The sequence below is a fragment of the Eucalyptus grandis genome, chromosome 10 (assembly GCF_016545825.1).
Source record: "Eucalyptus grandis isolate ANBG69807.140 chromosome 10, ASM1654582v1, whole genome shotgun sequence".
In the NCBI taxonomy this organism is placed as follows: Eukaryota; Viridiplantae; Streptophyta; class Magnoliopsida; order Myrtales; family Myrtaceae; genus Eucalyptus; species Eucalyptus grandis.
Window position 1 is genome coordinate 6,759,708 of NC_052621.1, and position 20,308 is coordinate 6,780,015.

At 41.5% G+C, this 20,308-nt stretch overlaps 2 protein-coding genes across 3 annotated transcripts; both read left to right on the top strand.

Moving 5' to 3' along the window:
* The first annotated feature begins 983 nt into the window (after positions 1-983).
* Positions 984-8,102, top strand: LOC104421472. 2 transcript variants are annotated; one of them, XM_010033425.3, is made up of 8 exons: positions 984-1,463; positions 2,419-2,523; positions 2,610-3,263; positions 3,639-3,718; positions 5,437-5,910; positions 5,992-6,078; positions 6,208-6,299; positions 7,298-8,102. In XM_010033425.3, exons 1-8 carry the CDS (start codon positions 1,457-1,459, stop codon positions 7,365-7,367), a joined length of 1,569 nt encoding a protein of 522 aa, XP_010031727.2. In that variant the 5' UTR covers positions 984-1,456; the 3' UTR covers positions 7,368-8,102. The 2 variants fall into 2 exon arrangements, with proteins under 2 accessions (XP_010031727.2, XP_010031728.2); XM_010033426.3 differs by lacking the exon at positions 984-1,463 and having other exon boundaries at positions 2,615-3,263; positions 7,298-7,483.
* A 1,674-nt stretch (positions 8,103-9,776) lies between these two features.
* LOC104421473 (PH, RCC1 and FYVE domains-containing protein 1) lies at positions 9,777-19,916 on the top strand. The gene is made up of 9 exons (XM_010033427.3): positions 9,777-10,415; positions 11,741-11,827; positions 12,442-12,531; positions 13,693-13,773; positions 13,883-14,074; positions 14,159-16,297; positions 17,728-17,874; positions 18,652-19,031; positions 19,404-19,916. Exons 1-9 carry the CDS (start codon positions 10,344-10,346, stop codon positions 19,522-19,524), a joined length of 3,309 nt encoding a protein of 1,102 aa, XP_010031729.2. The 5' UTR covers positions 9,777-10,343; the 3' UTR covers positions 19,525-19,916.
* The last annotated feature ends 392 nt before the right edge of the window (positions 19,917-20,308 follow it).

A 20,308-nucleotide genomic window follows, 5' to 3' on the forward strand; every position in this document is an offset into this window, starting at 1 on the left:
AGCTACATCGGTCAATATTTGCTTAACCAGGTGATCGCTGTAACGTTACACGAGATTTTTTTCGGTCTATAAAGTTTTATCAAGTCAAAAAGTTGGAGGAAGAATTATGCTTGTGTTGAGCAGATAAAAAAGACGCCGAGGATGTTTTGAAGTCGAGCCCCTTAAAATGCTGGAGATCGGCCGGCAAATTGGCAATTGAAATTTCTGGAGTTCCCAGCGGCTTCTTTAATTTTCTCGAATCCGAAATACCATTCTTCTCTAAGTTCGTGCCTCCTCCATGCGATCAAATTGCTACCTTTTCCGATTGATCTAGGATCTTGTGCTCTGCTAATTTTAGAGGATTCCCATCAAAGCCTGCCGCTCCTAAAGATTAAACATGGGTTTTCTGGAACTGGGCGAATATCTCCAAATGGGACAAGGATAATTCAGAATCTCCTGGCGAGATAGGGGTAGTTGTTGAGCCCTCCTCGGTGAGCTGGATTAAATATTCAAATATTCTCCATGAAAAATCGGGGGTAAAAAAAGGGACTGAATTTCAATTTTCCCAGGTTTGGCTAAACAGAGGGCTCAACAGACGAGAACTTAGATTTGTATCACCTGATGATGTTGAGGGGACCCCAGAAATTAAATAAGGAAGAGGAAAAGAAGAAAAGAAAAATTAGACAAGATCGTCGTTTCACGTCTCTATTACGTGCGAACTCGTAGTTTCCCAGCGAAAAAGCATAGGTTCGATGGACACATCCCTTATGCGACTCTCTACTAATGACCAACCGAAATACGTCCTGGCGACTGGGAATTTGGTTGGGGGGAATCCGTCGCCCCGGTCTCGTCACGCTCTTCTGGAAATTACTGTTGATTTAATTTAATCGAATTTAGAGGGAAGAGAAAATATTCCAGAGAAGAGCGAGCGACAAACGCGAGGAGACCGTGCCAAAATAGTAGTAGGGTGGGGATTGAGACCGGAACCGGAGCCTCCGAAAAGGAGGAAGGGGAAAGAGAGAGGGGGAGGGAGAAAATGCAGAATTAAATGGAGATTCGGAATACGATAAGAAGAAGCAACAGCAGCAGCAGCAGCAGCAGCAACAAACGACTGCAGGTTTACATAACCAGGACGAGATTACCCAAAAAAAAGAAAAAAAGATTAAATTGTTTTTGGATCTAACTTAAGGTTTTTAATCTCTCTCTTTTCGCCTCTTCTCCACGGAAACCTTTTCCCCCTTCCCGTCCCCTTCCTCCGTCTCTTTCTTTCTCTCTCTCTCTCTGCCCGTCCCTCCGTCTCTCCGTGTCTCTTTCTCTCTCTCTCTCTCTCTCTCTCTCTAGAGCTGGAACGAGGGCGGAGTTTGTGATCCGCGAGCGTTGAGGGGTGGGGGAGGGGGTGATTCGTTTGACCTCCAGGGAGGACTCGTCGGCTGGAATGGCGATTCGCTTGTCGAGCTAATCGGAGTCGAACGCCGCCATGGAAGGTATTGTCTCTCTCTCAGATCCAATTCATGCTTCGATTTCTCCGGTCCGATTTCTTTTTATTTTTTATATTTATATTTATATTTTTTTAAAAAGATGTTCATGAGTTAGGATGAGGCGATTGATCAGCCTGCCATTTTTAATCTGGGTGGCTGGTTGTCGGCATTCTTGTCCCTGTTTAACGGATGTCTTCAGCGTTTAAGTGGGTCTAGAAATTGGAGAGAGCGAGGGAGAGGAGGGAATGCATTCCCTTTTTCTTTTTGGGGATTCCTTTTGGGGGTTTCCGGCTGAATCGTCTTTTGCCTGCTCTTCCGTTGATTCGGCTCGAATCGCCCGGAAATCAGGACGTCTGGCATTTCCCTTTGTTGCATTCGTCCCCACAATGCTTGCTTTTCGGCCATTTTTTAAGATTATATTGCTCTTTTTTTTTTCCTTGGGGTAGGGAAATTCTCGATTAGTCAATGGAGCTCGTGCATCGTTCGGTTGCTTGATTGCATGTGAGGAGAGGGTTTCGGGAGGAGAGACTTTCGTTCTGTATGGGTAGAAGATTTGGGGTCTAGGTTCGAATCGTTATCCTTCTCACCCTGATCTTTCTGTGCGATTTTATTAGATAGGAATGAACTTTTTTTGTACATTGTTTTTATCAAAACAAAGAACACTGTTATCTTTGAAGTGTATAGACTATTCATTTTAACAAGTGGAAGGATAGACAAATATAGCTTGTAGGTTAAAGAGATGGGAAGCTATTCTGGATTGTAGTTCGAAGAGGTGTTATGATCTCTTGTGATCTTTGTTTTTATGATGAAAGTAGCATTCAACTTATTTGTCGTTGTAGAGATTGGTTGTTATCGAGCTTTTTACAGGTTGGACATTTCTTTGAAGATATCGGATTGGTTTGTCGTGAGAATTTCAATCTTCCAATAGTTGTTTTGCTCATCTCCGTCTCTTGTTTTACAGAGTCAAGCGAAGCACATTCTGCTGAGGAGAAGGCGTCTTCTGAGAAGAACAGAAGACGCTTCAAGACACCAGCACAGCTTGCGGCTTTAGAGAGCTTCTATAATGGTAAATTGATATCGAGTCTAGTGTGCATTTTAGATGCGGTTCTTTTCCATTGCCTTTGAGCAAAAGATATATTTATTTCCTTCCAGAACAGAAATATCCCACAGAAGAAATGAAATCACAACTAGCGGAGCAGATTGGATTGACAGAGAAGCAAATCTCTGGTTGGTTTTGCCACAGAAGATTGAAGGACAAAAGGTTGTTGAGGGAGGAGGTATATGCTGATGGACGGCAAGATCGTTCGAGTGGAGTCGTTCAAGATCGTGGAAGTGGACTCAGGCAAGATTCTTGTGGCAGCACCAAGCAAGGGGATCGTAGACTTTTTGATCCTAGGGAGGTTGAGAGCCGAAGGCTCTATGGCCAAAATTCTCCTTCCGCAGATCTTACCTTTGAGCCTAAGAGTCACTATGCAGGCAATCTTGCTCCGCTGGATGATACATCTTCAGGAAGTAGTTCAGCTTTGCAAGATGGATTTGGTTCTCAAGGAACAGATAAATACGACAATTGTAGACCTTTGGCTAAACATGAAGGCATCTCTTCCTTTCATCGCAAGAGTACCAATGACATGAGATACAGGCCATCTGGATATTTAAAGGTGAAAGGTGAAATAGAAAATGCTGCTATTACTGCTGTCAAAAGGCAATTGGGTAGGCAATACCGGGAGGATGGTCCTCTACTTGGAATCGAGTTTGACCCTCTTCCTCCTGGTGCATTTGAATCACCGCTTGGAGAATCAACCTATGGTAAGACTTTTCTCTTCTATGCAGTGACAGAATTTCAGGGAGTCCTAACTGGTTGCCAAGAAATGCCTTGTGATTTTTAACAATGTTTTTGACTGTATCTTTCTCCTCTCACTGTAATTCAATTTTACTTGCTTGGTTTGCGTGATATGTGCAATACATGCACAGGATGGCAGTTTGTTGGCTGATTTTCACATCGAAAAAGCGACAAGCTCAATATCTTGCTTTTAGAAAGAAGGATCAAATAATTTCTGCAGCCAATAGGTGTTTTATGAACTGTAAAAAAAAATGGACTAACGCAAACTGCTCTGTCATGTGACAATGTCAGAGCTGAGAATAATGTAACTTATCTGACATACTCCTCAAAATTTTTGGCAGGACTGCGCTATGTGGAGGATCCTTCTCTGCCCCAATCTCCAGAAATTTATGGCATCCAGAAGCAACCCAGTCTGAACACTGTAAGGGCACTTCCTCAAGATCTCTTTAAGTTCTTGTCAGTAAGTGCCCTTAGGATGATAATTAAGCTCAATAAAAATAGTGAAAACAGGTTTTGAGGCACTTTGAATATTGAAAAATTTACATGGCGAATGCATATTCAATGAGGTTTATCAAGTGCCCCCAGGATTTCTAATATTTTCGTTTTTTGGAAGTTGAGGTGGAAAAAGCTCCTTGTTATTTAAAATTAACTGTTATGGATTCAATTAATCAGTAACCTAGACCAAAGCATGATATCTCGACTACAATAGTCAAGGATTACCAGTATAACTTTGAGGCATGCCATGTATATGCATCTGAAGCTAATTGAATTGTTGAAGCTGTATATGCATCTTCTCATTCAGACCACTGGATTTGAAACTCCTCTTTTTCTTTTTCTTTTTCCTTTTCTTTTTCTTCCTTTATTCTGTTGGACAAGTCTTTTTCCCTTCTGGGGCGTTGGAGGGAGCTAAAATATTGTCCACTTTAAAAATGAAGATTGTTTTTTTTTTTTTTTGGTGAAAATAAAAATGAAGATTGTTTTGGGGTATATTGTTGACTAATAACATATACTGTAGGGACATGCTATTTTCAACATCAACGCGTCATCGCTAGTCAATTATTGGCAGACCCAGCTAAATATTTGCAGATGCTGGATGGTTTACGTTACTCTTTTCTTTTTCCTTTTTTTTTCCTTTTCCCTTTTCCCTTTTTTGTCCCAAAAGACTAACATTCATGACGTGGCCATCTTTTATCTCAACTTGGCATTACAAAACTGAAATTAGATTGTCACGGACTTCTACCCTGTAGACTCTGTGGTGATTGGTATTTCTTGCTCCTGTCATAATTCTCTTCCCACTTAGTAATTTGAGCCGCCTTGGCATGTTACTGACATTTTGGCATGTCAACAATATGTTGATGAGGTCTGTAGATTAGCATGATGTGTCCTTGCTACTTAGACAACATCGAGGGACTTCACTATGATGTGCCGATTTCATTTTTTATAGGGGATCAAAGGCACCATTAATTGTGGAAGGTGGAATCCATCCTGATTGTATTTTGTACTCCATCGTTCATCCTTTTTGACACTAATAGTTTAGATTTCCTATGATGTGCCTGTTGTCCAGATAAACTTAATGGAAGTCATACTTGGTTCCAAACTCTGCTTATATGCAAAGCTACTTTCTCTACCCTGTTATCCCAACAAGCACTGGCGCAACCATCTATGCTATGCTGGTTTATAGTTTTCTCATCTCATACTCCAGAATTGCCTCCATAACCACCATTCAATTTATTGCCTGAGAAATGGCCTTTTGCAACTCTAGACAGGAGGCGCACCTCTTTGGGGTGTGTGGCCATAAAGTTAGTCCTAGCTTCTAGAAAACCACGCTGAACAGATCTAATTCGAGTTCAAACCATTTTCTGTCTAGAAAATAAACTGGATATTTCCCTTCCTTTTTTGTGATGTTGGCTCCCATTCGAGAGCTATGTTCCACTGCAGATATTTGTAAGCATCCTTCTGTACAAGCAAAAAACTGTGGCTCATTCTTGTGGAAGCAACTTGAAATACTTGTTTACATTTTTTTTTTTTTTTTTGGTAAATTGAGTCAATGGACCTAATTAAAAACTTTTAAAATGTTAATGCTATGTTTCTTTTGATGTGTACATTGTTTCTTATGCTTTTGATTATTATGTCCTGCAGCAGCACGAAGAATATAATTCGAAGTTAAGTCCTCAGAAAGCTTATGAAGAAGGGGAAGATTTCAGCACTGTAGATAGGCTTGATTACAGTGACTATCGGCCGCATAACCAATTTAAACAAAGATACACTCCTAGCAGTCAAATAGGTGATCTTGGTGGCTGGAAGTCTTCAGTACATATGCAAGAGTATCCTACAGGTGATGCTTATGCTTATAATAATGGAAGGAGGAGTGGATTAACATCAAAGCATGCTGCAGAAGGGATGAGATCTGATTTTGCATTTGATCATCTTCACACCACCAGTGCAAAAATCACTAGCAGAAAAAGGGAGTCTCGGTTGAATGACTATGACGCTATCCACGCAGAATTTGTCCAAAACAGTGAGATCGTGAGACCTAGACCTTCTAATCTGGTGCTTCAGCATAGTGAATCTTTTAATGCAGGGGAGGGAGGGCCATCTAAAAGGATCTTGAAGGTCTGATCCTTTCTATGGGACTTATAATCTTAGATAGTCTTCAGTTGATACTGAATTTGTATTTAATATGCTTTCATACAGGAGGAGAAACGCCATCGAGAACGGGGGACAGCTGCGGGATACATCGAACCACTCAGAGAGAAGATGCGTCCACCTAAGGAAATGGCAGTAAGTTTGCATTCTTCACTTTTTTGTAACTACATCCACACACATGCTTGTCATAGCACACACTCATAAACAGAGTTCCGTGTTATGCAACCATTAACTCCTTTTTATTTGCTGTTTATTATCTTCAAGTCTGCAAAGCGGGTCAGAACTAAGTTTCCGCAGCAAGATTTTGTGACAAAAGCATCGGCAGTCATGCCTCCGTGGAAGAATCAGACGAAAGGGTCAGTGTACTTCACTTTTCAACGATGCATGTGAGACTGAGTCCTTTTCCATATGCATGGGAGTACCATAATATGGTTGCTCATTTGCATGCTTAAGTAGTTGGCTTAACCATGCATCATTTAAGCTAACTATTGTTGCTGATCATCAGCACATAACTCTAGCAATGTTGGATATATGCCATAAGAATGACTTTTTAACTTTTACCATAAACAATTTGATGGAGTGAAATGATAGGAACATAAGACTCGTGGTGGGAGATTTCTTTAATGGAAATTAGTTAACCTGCTGTAATGTGAGAATTCACTTGAATAGCCAGGATTTGGATGCTGTTGATTGATCTAGAACAACTTTAGTGATGAAGGTTATTGTGCATATGATGAATAATCTTGTCATCTAATACATTGCTCATTGATGAGAAGTCGCTTTCGAGTATGGATAGAGCTTTCCTTTCTTCTCACTTGTATTGGGAGCTGTTCCATCACGTTCTTTTGGTAGTGTAGTGCTGTAGTTGGAGAAGTGATGAATGTGTCATGGCTTGCTTTTTGATTGAACGCCTGTAATGCACTCTGATAAAAACTGAAGCTGATATCAAGAATCGGTCGATTAGATCTGCCTATTGTTGATTTCTAAGAGAATCTTGAATTAATTCTAGGAGGACAATTACGATTGGGACTTTAGGAATAAGTTGTTCTTTGTTAAATATGAGGACATGTATATTTGTAGTGACCAAGTTTTTCAAAATACTTCCTGTACTAGTTTCAGTCGATTGGCCTGCCTTTTAGCTGTATCAGGGGATTATGGTAAGCCTACAAATGGTATAAACTGAATTATGGTAGCTACTGCTTTCGGGGGGAATATTAAGCTGTTCGAGAATCTTCGTCTATTTTCTTTGCTGTAGTTTTCCCCTGAAATTCCTGCTTTACCTGAATTAACAAGACTTTCAGCATTCATGGAATCTGGTTGCTTCTGTTTTCTCATTGCATCATGTGGAATGCAGTTCTGCTGCACAGATGCCATCTAGCTTGAGTAATGATGAAGCTGCAGACACAAGCTCTTCGCTAGGGTAGGAATCCTACAGTTGATGGGTGGTAGAAAGCGTAGCAATCGACTGATTTTTCTGCAGGAAGAAACTATGATTGTGAAGCCCCATCTACTAACAAAATTGTAGATGGGGGATGTATAGTTGGAAAGAGGATGTCCATATTAGCCGCAAAGGCCAGCTTATTGTTTTGTCAACGAAGCCTTATCGATGTTTTGCTGTGTATGTTTTGTGGGCCTTAGGCTACTTTTTTAGCTTAGCATTTTTCAGAAGTTCAGCTGCTTCATTTAGGAGGAGGATTGAAGCTTGAGTGTAAATCTTGTTAGCCTGAAGCTTTAAGTTGTAGAGCTATTTAAAACCTGACATGATAGGTTTAACCTGGTATGCTGACTGACTGTTCCGTGATGGCAATGCTGTGACTACAAAGCTCATTGTGACGGAGGAGGCCAAACCAATGACCTGAATTTGCAATGAAATGTTCCAGCCAATGCAGCTTCAACCTTATGAGTTTGCCGCATTGATCTGTATTACATTCAATATTTAACAGCGGTGTAGCTTTATTGTTGATAGATCATTTGGCTTTGCGTTTTCATGTGTCCTTGCAGTTATGATTCAGGCGATGCCCTGAATGGCATGAGAGTTTTGGCAAGTTAATGTGATTTTTATGTACAGGGTTGGTCAAGGTTGTGCTCTGTCCGCTTTCTCTTTCCCCCTTTCGTTTTGTCGCAAGGAACAGTGTAATATACCTGTCTTCAGCACCTTATCATTTTGCAGCGAAAGATTTTTTATCCCAGGCGAAGCTACTCGCTCCGATGAAGCATTCTTCCTCACTGGAATGACCATACTTTTGAAATAACTCGTTGCGATGCCAATGGGTATGCCTACGGGCATCTTCTGAATTACTGAGTACTTTGTTGGTCTCGAGTTAACCTTGGACAAACCAAAACGATTCCCTCTGGGGTTGCAATTCTGATTAATTTAGAATATATGAAATGAGTGAAGCAGCAGGACAAACCTTACTGTCGTGCGGTAATGCAGTAACTGCATCCTATCGGACCATGCTAACCATAAAGTAGAACGGGCGATCATCCGCTCGAGTCCTCCACGAGCCATGCTAACCGATGACATCCTAAAAAATGAAAGGTAGCGAAGCAAAAGCACTAAAAAACCGACGGCATGTCGCTCCGCAAATGACATGCTCTGAACATGACGTTCTCATAATTTTGACAGGGAGAGGAAGGACCAGCAGTAAGTGGGATGAAAATCGAGTTTGGGGAGGAATTGACAGGTAGCATGAACAGGACAGGGAAGGCGGCCATGGCCAGGACCTTTCAATCCCCTTCTCTCTTCTCCCTCTTCCTCCCTTTTCTCATGGGTGTGACTTGTGAGAATAGATGTGAGGCCTCTAATTGATAAAAAGGCACATCACCCCCACACAAAAGGAGGGATATAAACCAAAGTAGGACCGGTTTGAGCCAAACGGGGGACCCCAAGTTCTGACTTTGTGGCCATTCCACAAGCTTTTCTCAAAAGTGCACCACACCCCACCCCCCCCATATGGCGTTGGTCCTCATCAATTATGCCCCCTCCTCCCTGTTCGGGTACATTTGGATGCATGGATCAATGAATGTAACTAGAACACTCGGACTCCCTTTTTCACATGGGGTTTCCCAATCCCCATCTCCCCTCTCTTTTCCTGGGCGAGGCTCCGATGGGGTCGCCGCATCCGACGGTGCAGCTTTTCTCATGCGTCGGAAGCAGACGAGCACCTCTCTCGCTATCGCGGGGTTCCTTTCCCCCTTTCACTGTCGAAATCATCTCGTGGACTTTTTGTTTAATCCTATCCCGTAGCTTTCGTGTCGTATGCTCTCGGATTCGTATTTGTGCATAACTATACATGTGATGGAAGCCACACATATTATCGACGCAATCTTTGCGACCCAGATCACGAGGGAGCCTCAAAATTTCCGAATGAGCTCCCCTCGAATCTCAACGCGAATTAACTTAATCTCGCCAAGATGGAGATGGTCACAAAAAAACCCCTTTCAATTACGAAGTCACATAGCCAAGCATGACGCCTCCTCTGCCGTAGCGCCCACACTTCCCGCAATACTTAATCGAAGGTAAACTCGCCAGGACGGCCGGCCGGCCGTCGCAACCGACCCATGCGCCACATATGCACGCGCTCCCCGAAGGATGGCGATGTTGGCTTCGCGGTAATTTATAATAATAAACGGTCGGGCCGGTTTAACGAAATTTCGAAGTGTCAAACGTCGAGGAAAAAACAAAAGAGAGAGAGGAGAAAAAAAAAAATCAGAAAAAGCAGTTAAAAAAGGGGGAAAAAGAAAAGGAGAAAGAGAGAGGAGGAGGAAGCCGGTGGGGCTTTTTATACCCACATGTCATCGCCTTTTCCACTATTTAGTCCAAATCCCTTTTTTTTCCGCTTTCGCTTCACTCTCTCTCTCTCTCTTCCCCTCGCTCCTTCAGCAGAAAAAGAAAGTCTCAAAGCAGACATTTTTATTCTCTCTCTCTCTCTCTCTCTATCTCCGCAACTGATAATCCGGATCCTAATCTTTCTCTCTCCTCCCACATTTTCTCGCTCCGAATCTCTCTCTCTTTCTCTCTCTATCTGTTAGACTTGCTTGAGCTCTCTCTCTCTCGGCCGGCTTCTCGCCTTCGTCAGAAATCAAGGCCTCGTTCGGGATTCCAGACGATTCCTTGCTTGCTTGCGCTTCCCGATCGCCTTGAAGCTTCTTCTACTTCTCAAGAAGGAGGGCGCCGCCGCCGCGCCCCCCGCCGTCCGCCGTCCGCCGGTCCGCCGTCCCGCTCCAGTCCACCCGGTGCGGCGCCGGTTTGACTTCGGATTCGGCGATTGCTTTGCGGATTCGGAGCCCCGGTTTGACTTCATGTGGCCGGGGCTCGTGCGGGGTTCGCCTGCGGCGCTGAGCTGCGGGGGCTCAGTGGCGGCGAGGTAAGGTTCCGCGATTCGCGGGGTTTCCCCTGGATGATGTCGAGGACGGAGAGGATGGCTTCCGATCTTGGCAGGGCCGGGCCGATCGAGAGGGATATCGAGCAGGTAATTCGTCTGCGCGATTCGTGTTACGACCGGGTGTGTGTTTTTGGTTTTTCGAGCTGTTGAGCTGTATGTATCTGTGGACTCTGTAGACGAGTGTGATGCGTGAAGGTGTGGCGCTCGTGGTGGGCTTATAGAACGCGCCGGTCGATAGATTGTGTTTCTTGTGCTCTTACTCGGTGAGGTGCTACATTGCTTACCGTTTTCTCGCTGTAATGATTTGTTTGATTAGAATAACTAGTGCAGCCAGTGGCCGTCTTATCGAATCTTAATTCGAGTCTTTGTATATGCGCAAGAACAAGGTGAAAATCTTTAGAAATAGGATCTGCATACTCTTGTTGCAACTGCAATTAAAGTGTGATCGACTTTGTAATCCCGTGATAATGAACTGGTTTCCTCGAATGTTGGGAACTCTTGATTAACTATCATTTCACCTCTAAGGCAACCTTGTTGCCCTGTTTGACTTATGTTATGATGGACCAGATCATGCTGCTAAGCATTGCATGGAAATGCGAGGTCAAGGATTTGAATTGTAGTAATGAAACAACATGAACTTCTTCAGACCAAGGAACTTAATTTCAACCTTGAGAAACCCTGTTCTTTTAACTATTTCTCACTACGGCCTTTCTTGGTAAACAAGCTGCTTTGGCATAGATGGGGGTGAAGTTTTGGAGACTAATCTGGTCCCTTTTATTTGGGAGACGTTCTTTATATTCTTTTACCTAGTGGACTCTGCAGCATCTGTTCTATATGTTCTTCTTTCTCTCTGTTTAAATCTGTTGATCATCTTTAGCCTCATTGATTTTCTGGCACATATAGCTATGCCTTTTTTTTTTTTTTTTTTTTGAAATCTCTTCATTTCATGTTATACAATCCTTGGGGAATACAATACTTGGGGTATATACTAGTCATATGCAAAAAATTCCCGTACTCGCAAAGCATATTATTCTTCCTGTAATCTACTTTGCCTATTAGTATGTTGAAGTCTACATATCAGATGCAAATCTAGATTATCCCCAATGGGGAAAATCAATGTCTTTCAGTGATTATATTCCGTAACCGCATTGTCATTAGTTTCATGTTGTCCAATATCATAAAGTGGCAATTGTCTGGAGGCTTCTTGATGATATATTTATATATTTTTATCACTCAATATTAAACAAATGTTGGCTCTCTGTATCCTGTTCACTTACCTTGAACTCATCTTTTTTCATTGTCCCTGCTTTATATTTGCATGTTGCGTGCTTGCTTTTGCCTGGTAATTTCATCCTGACCTGCAAATGTGCTGAATATATGTAAGTTAGTTTGTTGCTGGATCTTTATTATAGGCAATTACTGCATTGAAGAAAGGTGCTTACTTGCTTAAGTATGGAAGGAGAGGAAAGCCAAAGTTCTGCCCCTTCCGACTTGCTAACGTAAGTCTCATTTATAAAACATACAATGGCGCCCTTAGGGTGTATTCTTGTGCTTAGTTGCATTGCTTTTACATCATTTGTCTTAGTGGCAGACACTATCTGCCTCCTATTTGTGCTTGTTCTCTTTTTCTTTTCTTTTCTTTTCTTTCTGCACTTTTTTGTTTTGGGTGGAAGCATCCCGACCGACATGCCAAGAAATGATATAAAAGGTCTAAAGGGGCTGAGTGAGGGATAATTTCCAGATTTGAAGTGATAGCAGATATTCCTTTTCTCCATCCGACCATCCATGGCCTGTCAGATTGAAGATTTGGGTTGGGTGAGATGTTATTATTGAAGGTGTTGATACTTGATAGATGCTTTCCTAGGGGAAGTCTTGGTGCGCTGTTCTACACTGTTAAATCCTTATGAGGGATCCATGGTATAGCCATTTCTTTTCGTAGGTGAATGCACATCTCATAAATGATAGTATAACCATCTATATGCCAGTCATGCTTGTCTACTTGCTTAGTTGCTTATGTGCTGTGAGTGTGGTCTTTGGTTTAGTGTAGTTTAAACTGAACCGATTTTTGAGGCTATCCTTTTATGAAGGGTTTGAATTCTATTGATGCTTTCAGGATGAGTCTGTGTTGATATGGTTCTCTGGAAAGGAGGAGAAACACCTAAAGTTAAGCCACGTTGACAGAATTATATCAGGCCAGCGGACTGTAAGTTTCTGATTCTGATTGAAAGCAACCTCTGGACTGTGATTTTAGGGACTCATATGGTGTCCCCCCTATGGTGGAATAGATAGTGATTCTAATGTTTCAAGTTCCCAGCATATATCCAGCTTAATATGTTTTTCTGCTAAACTGTGTTAAAAGTAATATCCACTTAAATGCAAAAGACTGATATATTTGACAAACTATTATCTGTTTGCACTTTTCATGACCTGATGAGTTATGATGCTTAAATTTAGAGTACACTGGTTGCAGTTGTTCCCCACTTCCACTATTTGGTTTTTTTTCTGCATTTAGCAATGTTAGATGCTTTTCACTTGAGTAAGGATTGGATATATGGCAGTGGTAGACTATGTGGATTTAAGTTCCATCCAGGATTAAGGTTCAACATCCAATCAACATTGTTTACATGGGCAGCAAGTTTGTGGCCACTATTATAAAGACCAATGTTAGGCTTGACGTCTTGGAGAGTCAGTGGGTGGATGATGCCAATTTGGTGTGTGCTTAGTTCAATTTGGATTGGAATCATATAATTGTCAGAAAAATATTTTACGAGAGCCACAGAAATCCTCTAGGTAATGGTTAGGCGAGTCAGTTGAAAAAGAAGATTTTGGATTGGTGTTTTCCTGTTGATATGATCCAACACATAGCTGAAAATCCAATACGTGGTATATATTTCGTGTCGCATCTCTTGTATCTGTCATGACTAGGCAAGCTTTAGCTGTGGCCCTTGAATGGGTATTGAAGGCCTCGTTTGGTGAAATTCTGCATAATTATGGCGTATTTTTATGACAAAATTGTATGCTGAAGAAGTATATCAACAAGAGATGGCAATTGATGTCACCTGCTGCTAACTATGGGCCTTTATGTTGTAGCTTATGTTGATTTACATGTTAAATGTTACTTCTTCCAACTCTCTTAGCTAATTTGTGCTGAACACATCTTTCTGATATTCATTAAAGGTAATTTTGCATCTCCTAAATCTTTAGCTCCCAAATTTTTCTTTTTTGACCTGTCTTCGACTATTATTGCTGGTCACAATGCCATATTGTTGTCAGAACTTACATTACTCAAATCTTTTCTTGACACCTGTACCTTTAGGTTTCTTTTCTTCCTGTGCATCAAAAGTATCGATTTCTTTTTCTACAGCCTATCTTTCAAAGGTATCCTCGACCAGAGAAGGAGTATCAGTCATTTTCGCTAATTTACGGTGACAGGTCATTGGATCTGGTAAGGGCTACTTCATGAATGCATTCCTTCCATATCATATCTTTCTGTTGTTAGCTGCACCCGTTTCTCAATATCTAAAAGGACCCCTTTATGTCATTTTTGCTATAAGATTTGCAAGGATAAGGATGAAGCTGAGGCATGGTTCAGTGGCTTGAAAGCATTAATCTCCCGATGCCGTCATAGGAAAGGTAGAACAGAATCAAGAAGTGATGGAATTCCATCTGAAGCAACTAGTCCTAGAACATACACAAGAAGTTCTCCTCTAAATTCTCCGTTTGGGAGTAATGATGGCATGCAGAAGGTATATCTATGTAGCCGTATTGTGCACAATTCTTGTCTCATCATAATTTGAAATTTCCATATTAATAGACTTTCAATGATTCAGGATAGTGGTGATCAACTTCGACTCCAAAGTCCATTTGGAAGTCCTCCTAAGAATGGTCTAAATAAGGCATTTTCAGATGTGATACTGTACGCGGTTCCTCCCAAGAGTTTCTTTCCCCCAGATTCAGCGACCGAGTCTGTTCATTCTTTGTCATCAGGGGGCTCCGATAGCATGCATGGTCAGATGAGGCCACCGAGTGCGGATGCTTTCAGAGTTAGTTTATCAAGTGCTGTAAGTTCTTCGAGTCAAGGTTCTGGTCACGATGAAGGTGACGCTATGGGGGATGTTTTTATATGGGGGGAAGGCACGGGAGATGGTGTTCTTGGTGGTGGGCTTCATAGACTGGGAAGTAACTTGGGAGTAAAAATGGATTCCTCGCTTCCAAAGGCATTAGAGTCTGCAGTAGTACTTGATGTTCAGAATATTGCTTGTGGTGGAAGACATGCTGCTCTAGTGACCAAGCAAGGAGAGATCTTTTCCTGGGGGGAGGAATGGGGTGGGAGACTTGGGCATGGTGTGGATGCTGATGTTTTGCATCCGAAGCTAATAGATGCTCTCAGCAATATGAATATTGAACTGGTAGCATGTGGTGAGTATCATACATGCGCCGTGACTCTTTCTGGTGATCTATACACTTGGGGTGATGGAGCTTATAATTTTGGTCTTCTTGGGCATGGGAATGAAGTGAGCCACTGGGTACCAAAAAGAGTGAATGGACCCTTGGAAGGTATACATGTCTCATCCATCTCCTGTGGACTTTGGCACACTGCAGTTGTCACTTCTGCTGGCCAGTTATTTACTTTCGGTGATGGCACCTTCGGTGTTCTGGGCCACGATGATCGAAAAAGTGTATCAATACCAAAGGAAGTGGAGTCCCTTAAAGGGCTTCGCACTGTTCGAGCTGCTTGTGGTGTTTGGCATACAGCTGCAGTAGTGGAAGTCATGGTTGGTAATCCCAGTTCCAGCAACTGCTCATTGGGAAAGCTGTTTACATGGGGAGATGGTGATAAAGGGCGACTTGGACATGGTGACAAAGAAGCGAAACTCGTGCCTACTTGTGTTGCTGCTCTTGTTGAACCCAACTTTTGTCAAGTCGTTTGTGGACATAGCCTAACTGTTGCACTCACAACCTCAGGTCACGTCTACACCATGGGCAGTCCTGTTTATGGTCAGTTAGGAAATCCTCACGCTGATGGAAAGCTCCCAACCCGTGTTGAAGGGAAGCTCTCCAAGAGTTTTGTTGAGGAGATAGCATGTGGTGCTTATCACGTTGCTGTGTTGACTTCGAGAACCGAAGTCTACACATGGGGTAAAGGAGCTAATGGTCGACTAGGCCATGCGGATACGGATGATAAAAATTCTCCGACATTAGTTGAGGCACTTAAAGACAAGCAAGTTAAAAGCATTGCTTGTGGGACTAATTTTACGGCTGCTATTTGCCTTCACAAATGGATCTCTGGCATTGACCAGTCTATGTGTTCAGGCTGTCGCCAGCCATTCAATTTCAAAAGGAAACGTCACAATTGCTATAACTGTGGACTTGTTTTCTGCCATTCGTGCAGCAGTAAGAAGTCTATGAAGGCTTCTATGGCACCGAATCCTAACAAACCTTATCGTGTCTGTGATGGTTGTTATAGCAAACTGATGAAGACAATTGAGAATGACGCTTCATCTCAGTCGTCTGTCAGTAGAAGAGGCATTATTAGTCAGCAACCAAATGAGACAACTGATAAAGATGAGAAGTTTGAATCCAAATCTCGCACACAACTTACCAGATTGTCCTCAATGGAGTACATAAAGCCTGTTGAAAGCCGAACATCCAAGAGAAATAAAAGGCTAGAATTTAACAGTAGCCGTGTCTCGCCTGTGCCAAGCAATGGTTCCCAGTGGGGTGCACTTACTATCTCAAAATCATTTAATCCAGTATTTGGTTCGTCCAAGAAATTCTTCTCTGCTTCTGTTCCTGGATCAAGGATAGTATCTCGGGCAACCTCTCCAATTTCAAGACGACCCAGCCCACCTCGGTCCACAACTCCAACCCCAACGCTTGCAGGACTTACCTCCCCGAAGATTGTTGTAGATGATACGAAAAGGACGAACGATAGTCTAAGCCAAGAGGTGGTTAAACTAAGAGCGCAGGTATACTGTCTAATTGTTTACTTATAGATTTGTTGATTTTACTGTAGTGAGGATTAATTGGAAAGGAGAATCTTTTGCTTGATTTTGGGAGGGCTTGAACTTATGGTATGTTTGGCCATTGATAGGTCTGTGTCGATTTTAGATTGCCATCCATTCTTAATCTTAATACAGACTGGCTTATGTTTTAAAATTTATCTAAGTTGAACAAAGAAATACATTTTATGCTCTCTATTTATTCCATAGTCTCAACTTTCTCAAGGGGTAATACATTTTAGCTTGATTTTTGAGATTTGTCTTGCTTTTACCTGATGGATTCCACCACAATTTAATGGCACTATCTCAGTCCTCCTGAATGAGAATACTTTCATTCAAATAAGTTGAAGTGTACACACGTCAGCTCTCATGACTGCCTCAAGTCATGTTCAAAAGGCAAAAATGCGAATTTCATTTTATTTGAATGCTATTCAGGTGCTTTTTATTGAAGCCATGGACACCACTGTGCCTCAGACTTTCATAAAATCAAGAGGATTCCTTTTGTTTGTCATTGTGGAAGAAAAGAACAGTCATAAAGATATTGGACTGATTCCAATACAGTAGGCATGAAGAAAAAGATTACACAAACACACAGTTCATTTACAGCTTGCACATTTGCCATGTTTACAAGTCTAAATCTCCTCCACTATCTGGTTGACATTATTGCCAATAACTGCATTTGACTTAAAAACATGGGATTTTCAAGCTTACTGTGTTATACATGAGCTCTAGAATTCTTTATTTGATCCTTATTCCCCATTTCTTATGGCATCAACAGCTAACTGTTTTGAAACTTTCTAAAATGCAAATTGATGTATTTGAAGGTACTTTGATGAAAATACTCGTCTTTTAATTTTATCAATAGTAGTATGAGACACAATAATAGTGTGGTTTTCTGTCAAATTTTCATAATGGTCCCAGATAGATGGGGTAAACTGACATGAAATCTTTGATGTGAAACATTAAAAACTCAAATGCCAATTAGAAATCTAAATGAAATTCTGGGCAATAAGTGTACTTTAATCCCTCGATAACTTCAGTTGTGCTGCAAATGTGGGAAATATATTGAAATCTTCATTATCCACTTGAGAGGCAGCCACATAATTTGGGAGAGATCCAAGGAATGAGACAAGTTAGTCTCTTTCTCGATGTTTTATCTATGAATTTGATTGGTAGTTACTGTTAGTTATTTTCTTGGCTATATGGATGCTAGGGCTCATCTGATCCTCCAAAAGAGATGGTGGCAGCCTCTCAAGAGGTTAAATTTATGAAAGATCCTAATCCTTTTTGTTAGTCATTTTGATGTGATGTCACTGATGCCTAGGTTAGGGTCCATGAAGGGTGAGATTATCAGTATTATCTTCTTGCATTATGCTAAACCAAATTTTACCTTGCAGGTGGAAAATCTTAGCCGCAAGACCCAACTACAAGAGGTTGAGCTGGAAAGGACAACTAAACAGCTGAAGGAGGCAATAGCCTTCGCTGCAGAAGAGACTGCAAAATGCAAAGCGGCAAAAGAAGTGATCAAGTCACTTACTGCCCAAGTAAGTCCGCAGTTTTTTGGGTGTAGTTGTCTATAAGATTAGCCATTGCATAAGGTATACACTGAATAATGATGGAGTTGAAGATATCAGTATCTTGCATTACTTATGAAGTCTGCTTCGCATCTGTATTGATTGTTGCCTTCTGTTTCTGTCTGTATTCTGTCTCCTAATTAAATGAAGTGTCAAAGTCAAATACTTTTTTTTTTGTTAGCTGCTTTGGCGATATGATAGAGTAGTCTTCTGCCTTTTCGTGTAAGATGCCAACTTTTGACCATCGTAGTGATGTGTTCGACTGCTGCGTATATTCCGATAAGATGTCCGGTACTTGTCAGGTGTCTCAAGTCATCATGCTGGAGGTCTACTGAATCTTTCTTCTTTAGCTTTATAGCTGTCCAGTTTGAAAGGTGAAACGGCAGGTTGAATGCACTTTTAATGCATATTCTTTAGAAACTGCAAAGTTATGAGCTTGGCTATTGGATGTTTAGTTTTTGTGATGGTTCTTATTAATACCTATTCCCTCTTGGCCTTTTGATTTTGACGGCCAGCTCTTTTATCTGCTATATAAGTTCCAGTGAGTAGCTTACAGCAACTAGTATTGCCTCAAACAAACTGTGGACATTTGGATGGAGTTTATGTGCATTGATCTTATTAGCAGTTAGTCATCCATTGCTCTTCAACTGTTGCCATGTTTTTTCACCATTAGTGGAATTCTCTCTCAGGGGTTTTTGATTCGGAGTTCCTTACTTATGTTTTCATTGTTTTATACCATTTGAACAGTTGAAAGACATGGCTGAAAGGCTGCCATTGGGAACTGCCCGAAATGTTAGATCCCCCAGTTCTACTTCGTTGGTCTCGCCTGCTGCTTCTGATGACACTTTCCATACTTCCATGGACCGGTTGAGTGGTCAAATCACATCTCAAGAGCCAGATTTAAACATATCAAACACTAGTATCCTTCCAAATGGGTCAAGCAGTTATCACAGTTCAAGTCATAGCAGACAAGTGAATTCAGAAGCAGTTAGTAGAAACAGTACTAGAGGTAAAGAAAGTGAATCTCGTTCTGAAAGTGAATGGGTTGAGCAAGATGAGCCTGGTGTCTATATTACCTTTACCTCCCTGCCTGGAGGTGCCAAAGATCTAAAGCGAGTTCGCTTCAGGTACCTCTTTCATTTTATTTATGGAAGCAGTCTCCTATTCTATGCCTTCAGCATAGGAAAGTGCCATTGAGTCTGCGTATGTTTTAATCTGGGCATCCTAGTTATGCAGTCAGCTTAAATCTGGTTTGGAGCTTCGTTCAGAACATAAGATAATTCCTTGGTTCATTTGGACGTCAAGTTCCTGCTCATAGAATGGAACCATCTTAAAGAAGGGATCTGTCTCGTTTTTGAACTAGGGTTTATTCTTGTTAAAGAGTGGAGCTCGCTAGTTCTTTACCCTTGTCTGCTCATATTATTATAATTGAACTATTGTCTTCTTAATAATCTTTCCTTTCAGATGTTCAAGGACTGAACTATTATATTTGTATGCAGTCGCAAGCGGTTTAGTGAGAAACAAGCGGAACAATGGTGGGCAGAGAACAGGGCAAGGGTATACGAACAGTACAATGTGCGCACGATTGACAAGTCAAGCATTGCTGGAAGTGAGGACTAGGCTTTCACTGAGACACAGATATCCATTAGCCACGTGTAAATGAGAAGGTGTTTTCCCGGAGTTTAGCTGCATTTAGGTCATATTCATCGGCACGAATTGGCTCTCTTATTGTACATAGAGTGCCAATCATAACCGGGCGGGTATAGAGGCAAGATTTAGAGGGGGTTTGGCGTGTATTTTGGTTTTCCTTTGTCGATGCGTTATTTGTCCTAGATTTCTTTACCTGGGTCACCGAGATATATTTTTTTCCCCCTGTTAGTGTGAGTTGCCTTGGGGTTGAGGGTTGAGAATTGTAAATTCTTGGTAGTTGCTGGGTCTTATTGAAAAGCAGCTACTTTGTATATTCATAAGGAAATATATCTGAAGAAATTGATGTTTCTTGGTTCATAAAATTTAGTTCCGCCTCGTTTGGGTTCTTTGCCTATCTCTTTGAACCCGACCACCCAACTCCCGAGTGCTTGATGTTTTTCCAAGTGGATCGGCGGAGGGATGCCGACAGGTCTCGTTCGGTTATCTACTATATATTTCATAAATTTTAAGGTTGGGATTGCTGCACATTGGTCTCCTGATCTCATTTTTGCTGGAGAAATGGGGATCTATATGCTACCATGTATTGCCTACCAATTATTAGTTGGGGTAATTTGATTGATGAATTTGAACTATTCACTTTCAGTATTGTCGCGAAGTCAAACCTGAATTTGAATTAGGATTAATATCATGAAAAATTCAAAATTAAGAAATTTATGATAAATTGATCTAACATTAATTTTTAACCACCAAAAAT

What these genes read in the sequence shown, in the direction of transcription:
- LOC104421472 (XM_010033425.3), top strand. An exon ending in GCTTGGAGAATCAACCTATG is followed by an intron (nt 3,264 to 3,638) that starts GTAAGACTTTTC and finishes AATTTTTGGCAG; the next exon opens with GACTGCGCTATGTGGAGGAT. An exon ending in TGGAAGAATCAGACGAAAGG is followed by an intron (nt 6,300 to 7,297) that starts GTCAGTGTACTT and finishes TGTGGAATGCAG; the next exon opens with TTCTGCTGCACAGATGCCAT.
- LOC104421473 (XM_010033427.3), top strand. Translation starts at nt 10,344, where the DNA reads ATGATGTCGAGGACGGAGAGGATGGCTTCCGATCTTGGCAGGGCCGGG. An exon ending in GCCCCTTCCGACTTGCTAAC is followed by an intron (nt 11,828 to 12,441) that starts GTAAGTCTCATT and finishes TGATGCTTTCAG; the next exon opens with GATGAGTCTGTGTTGATATG. An exon ending in GTAATGATGGCATGCAGAAG is followed by an intron (nt 14,075 to 14,158) that starts GTATATCTATGT and finishes TCAATGATTCAG; the next exon opens with GATAGTGGTGATCAACTTCG.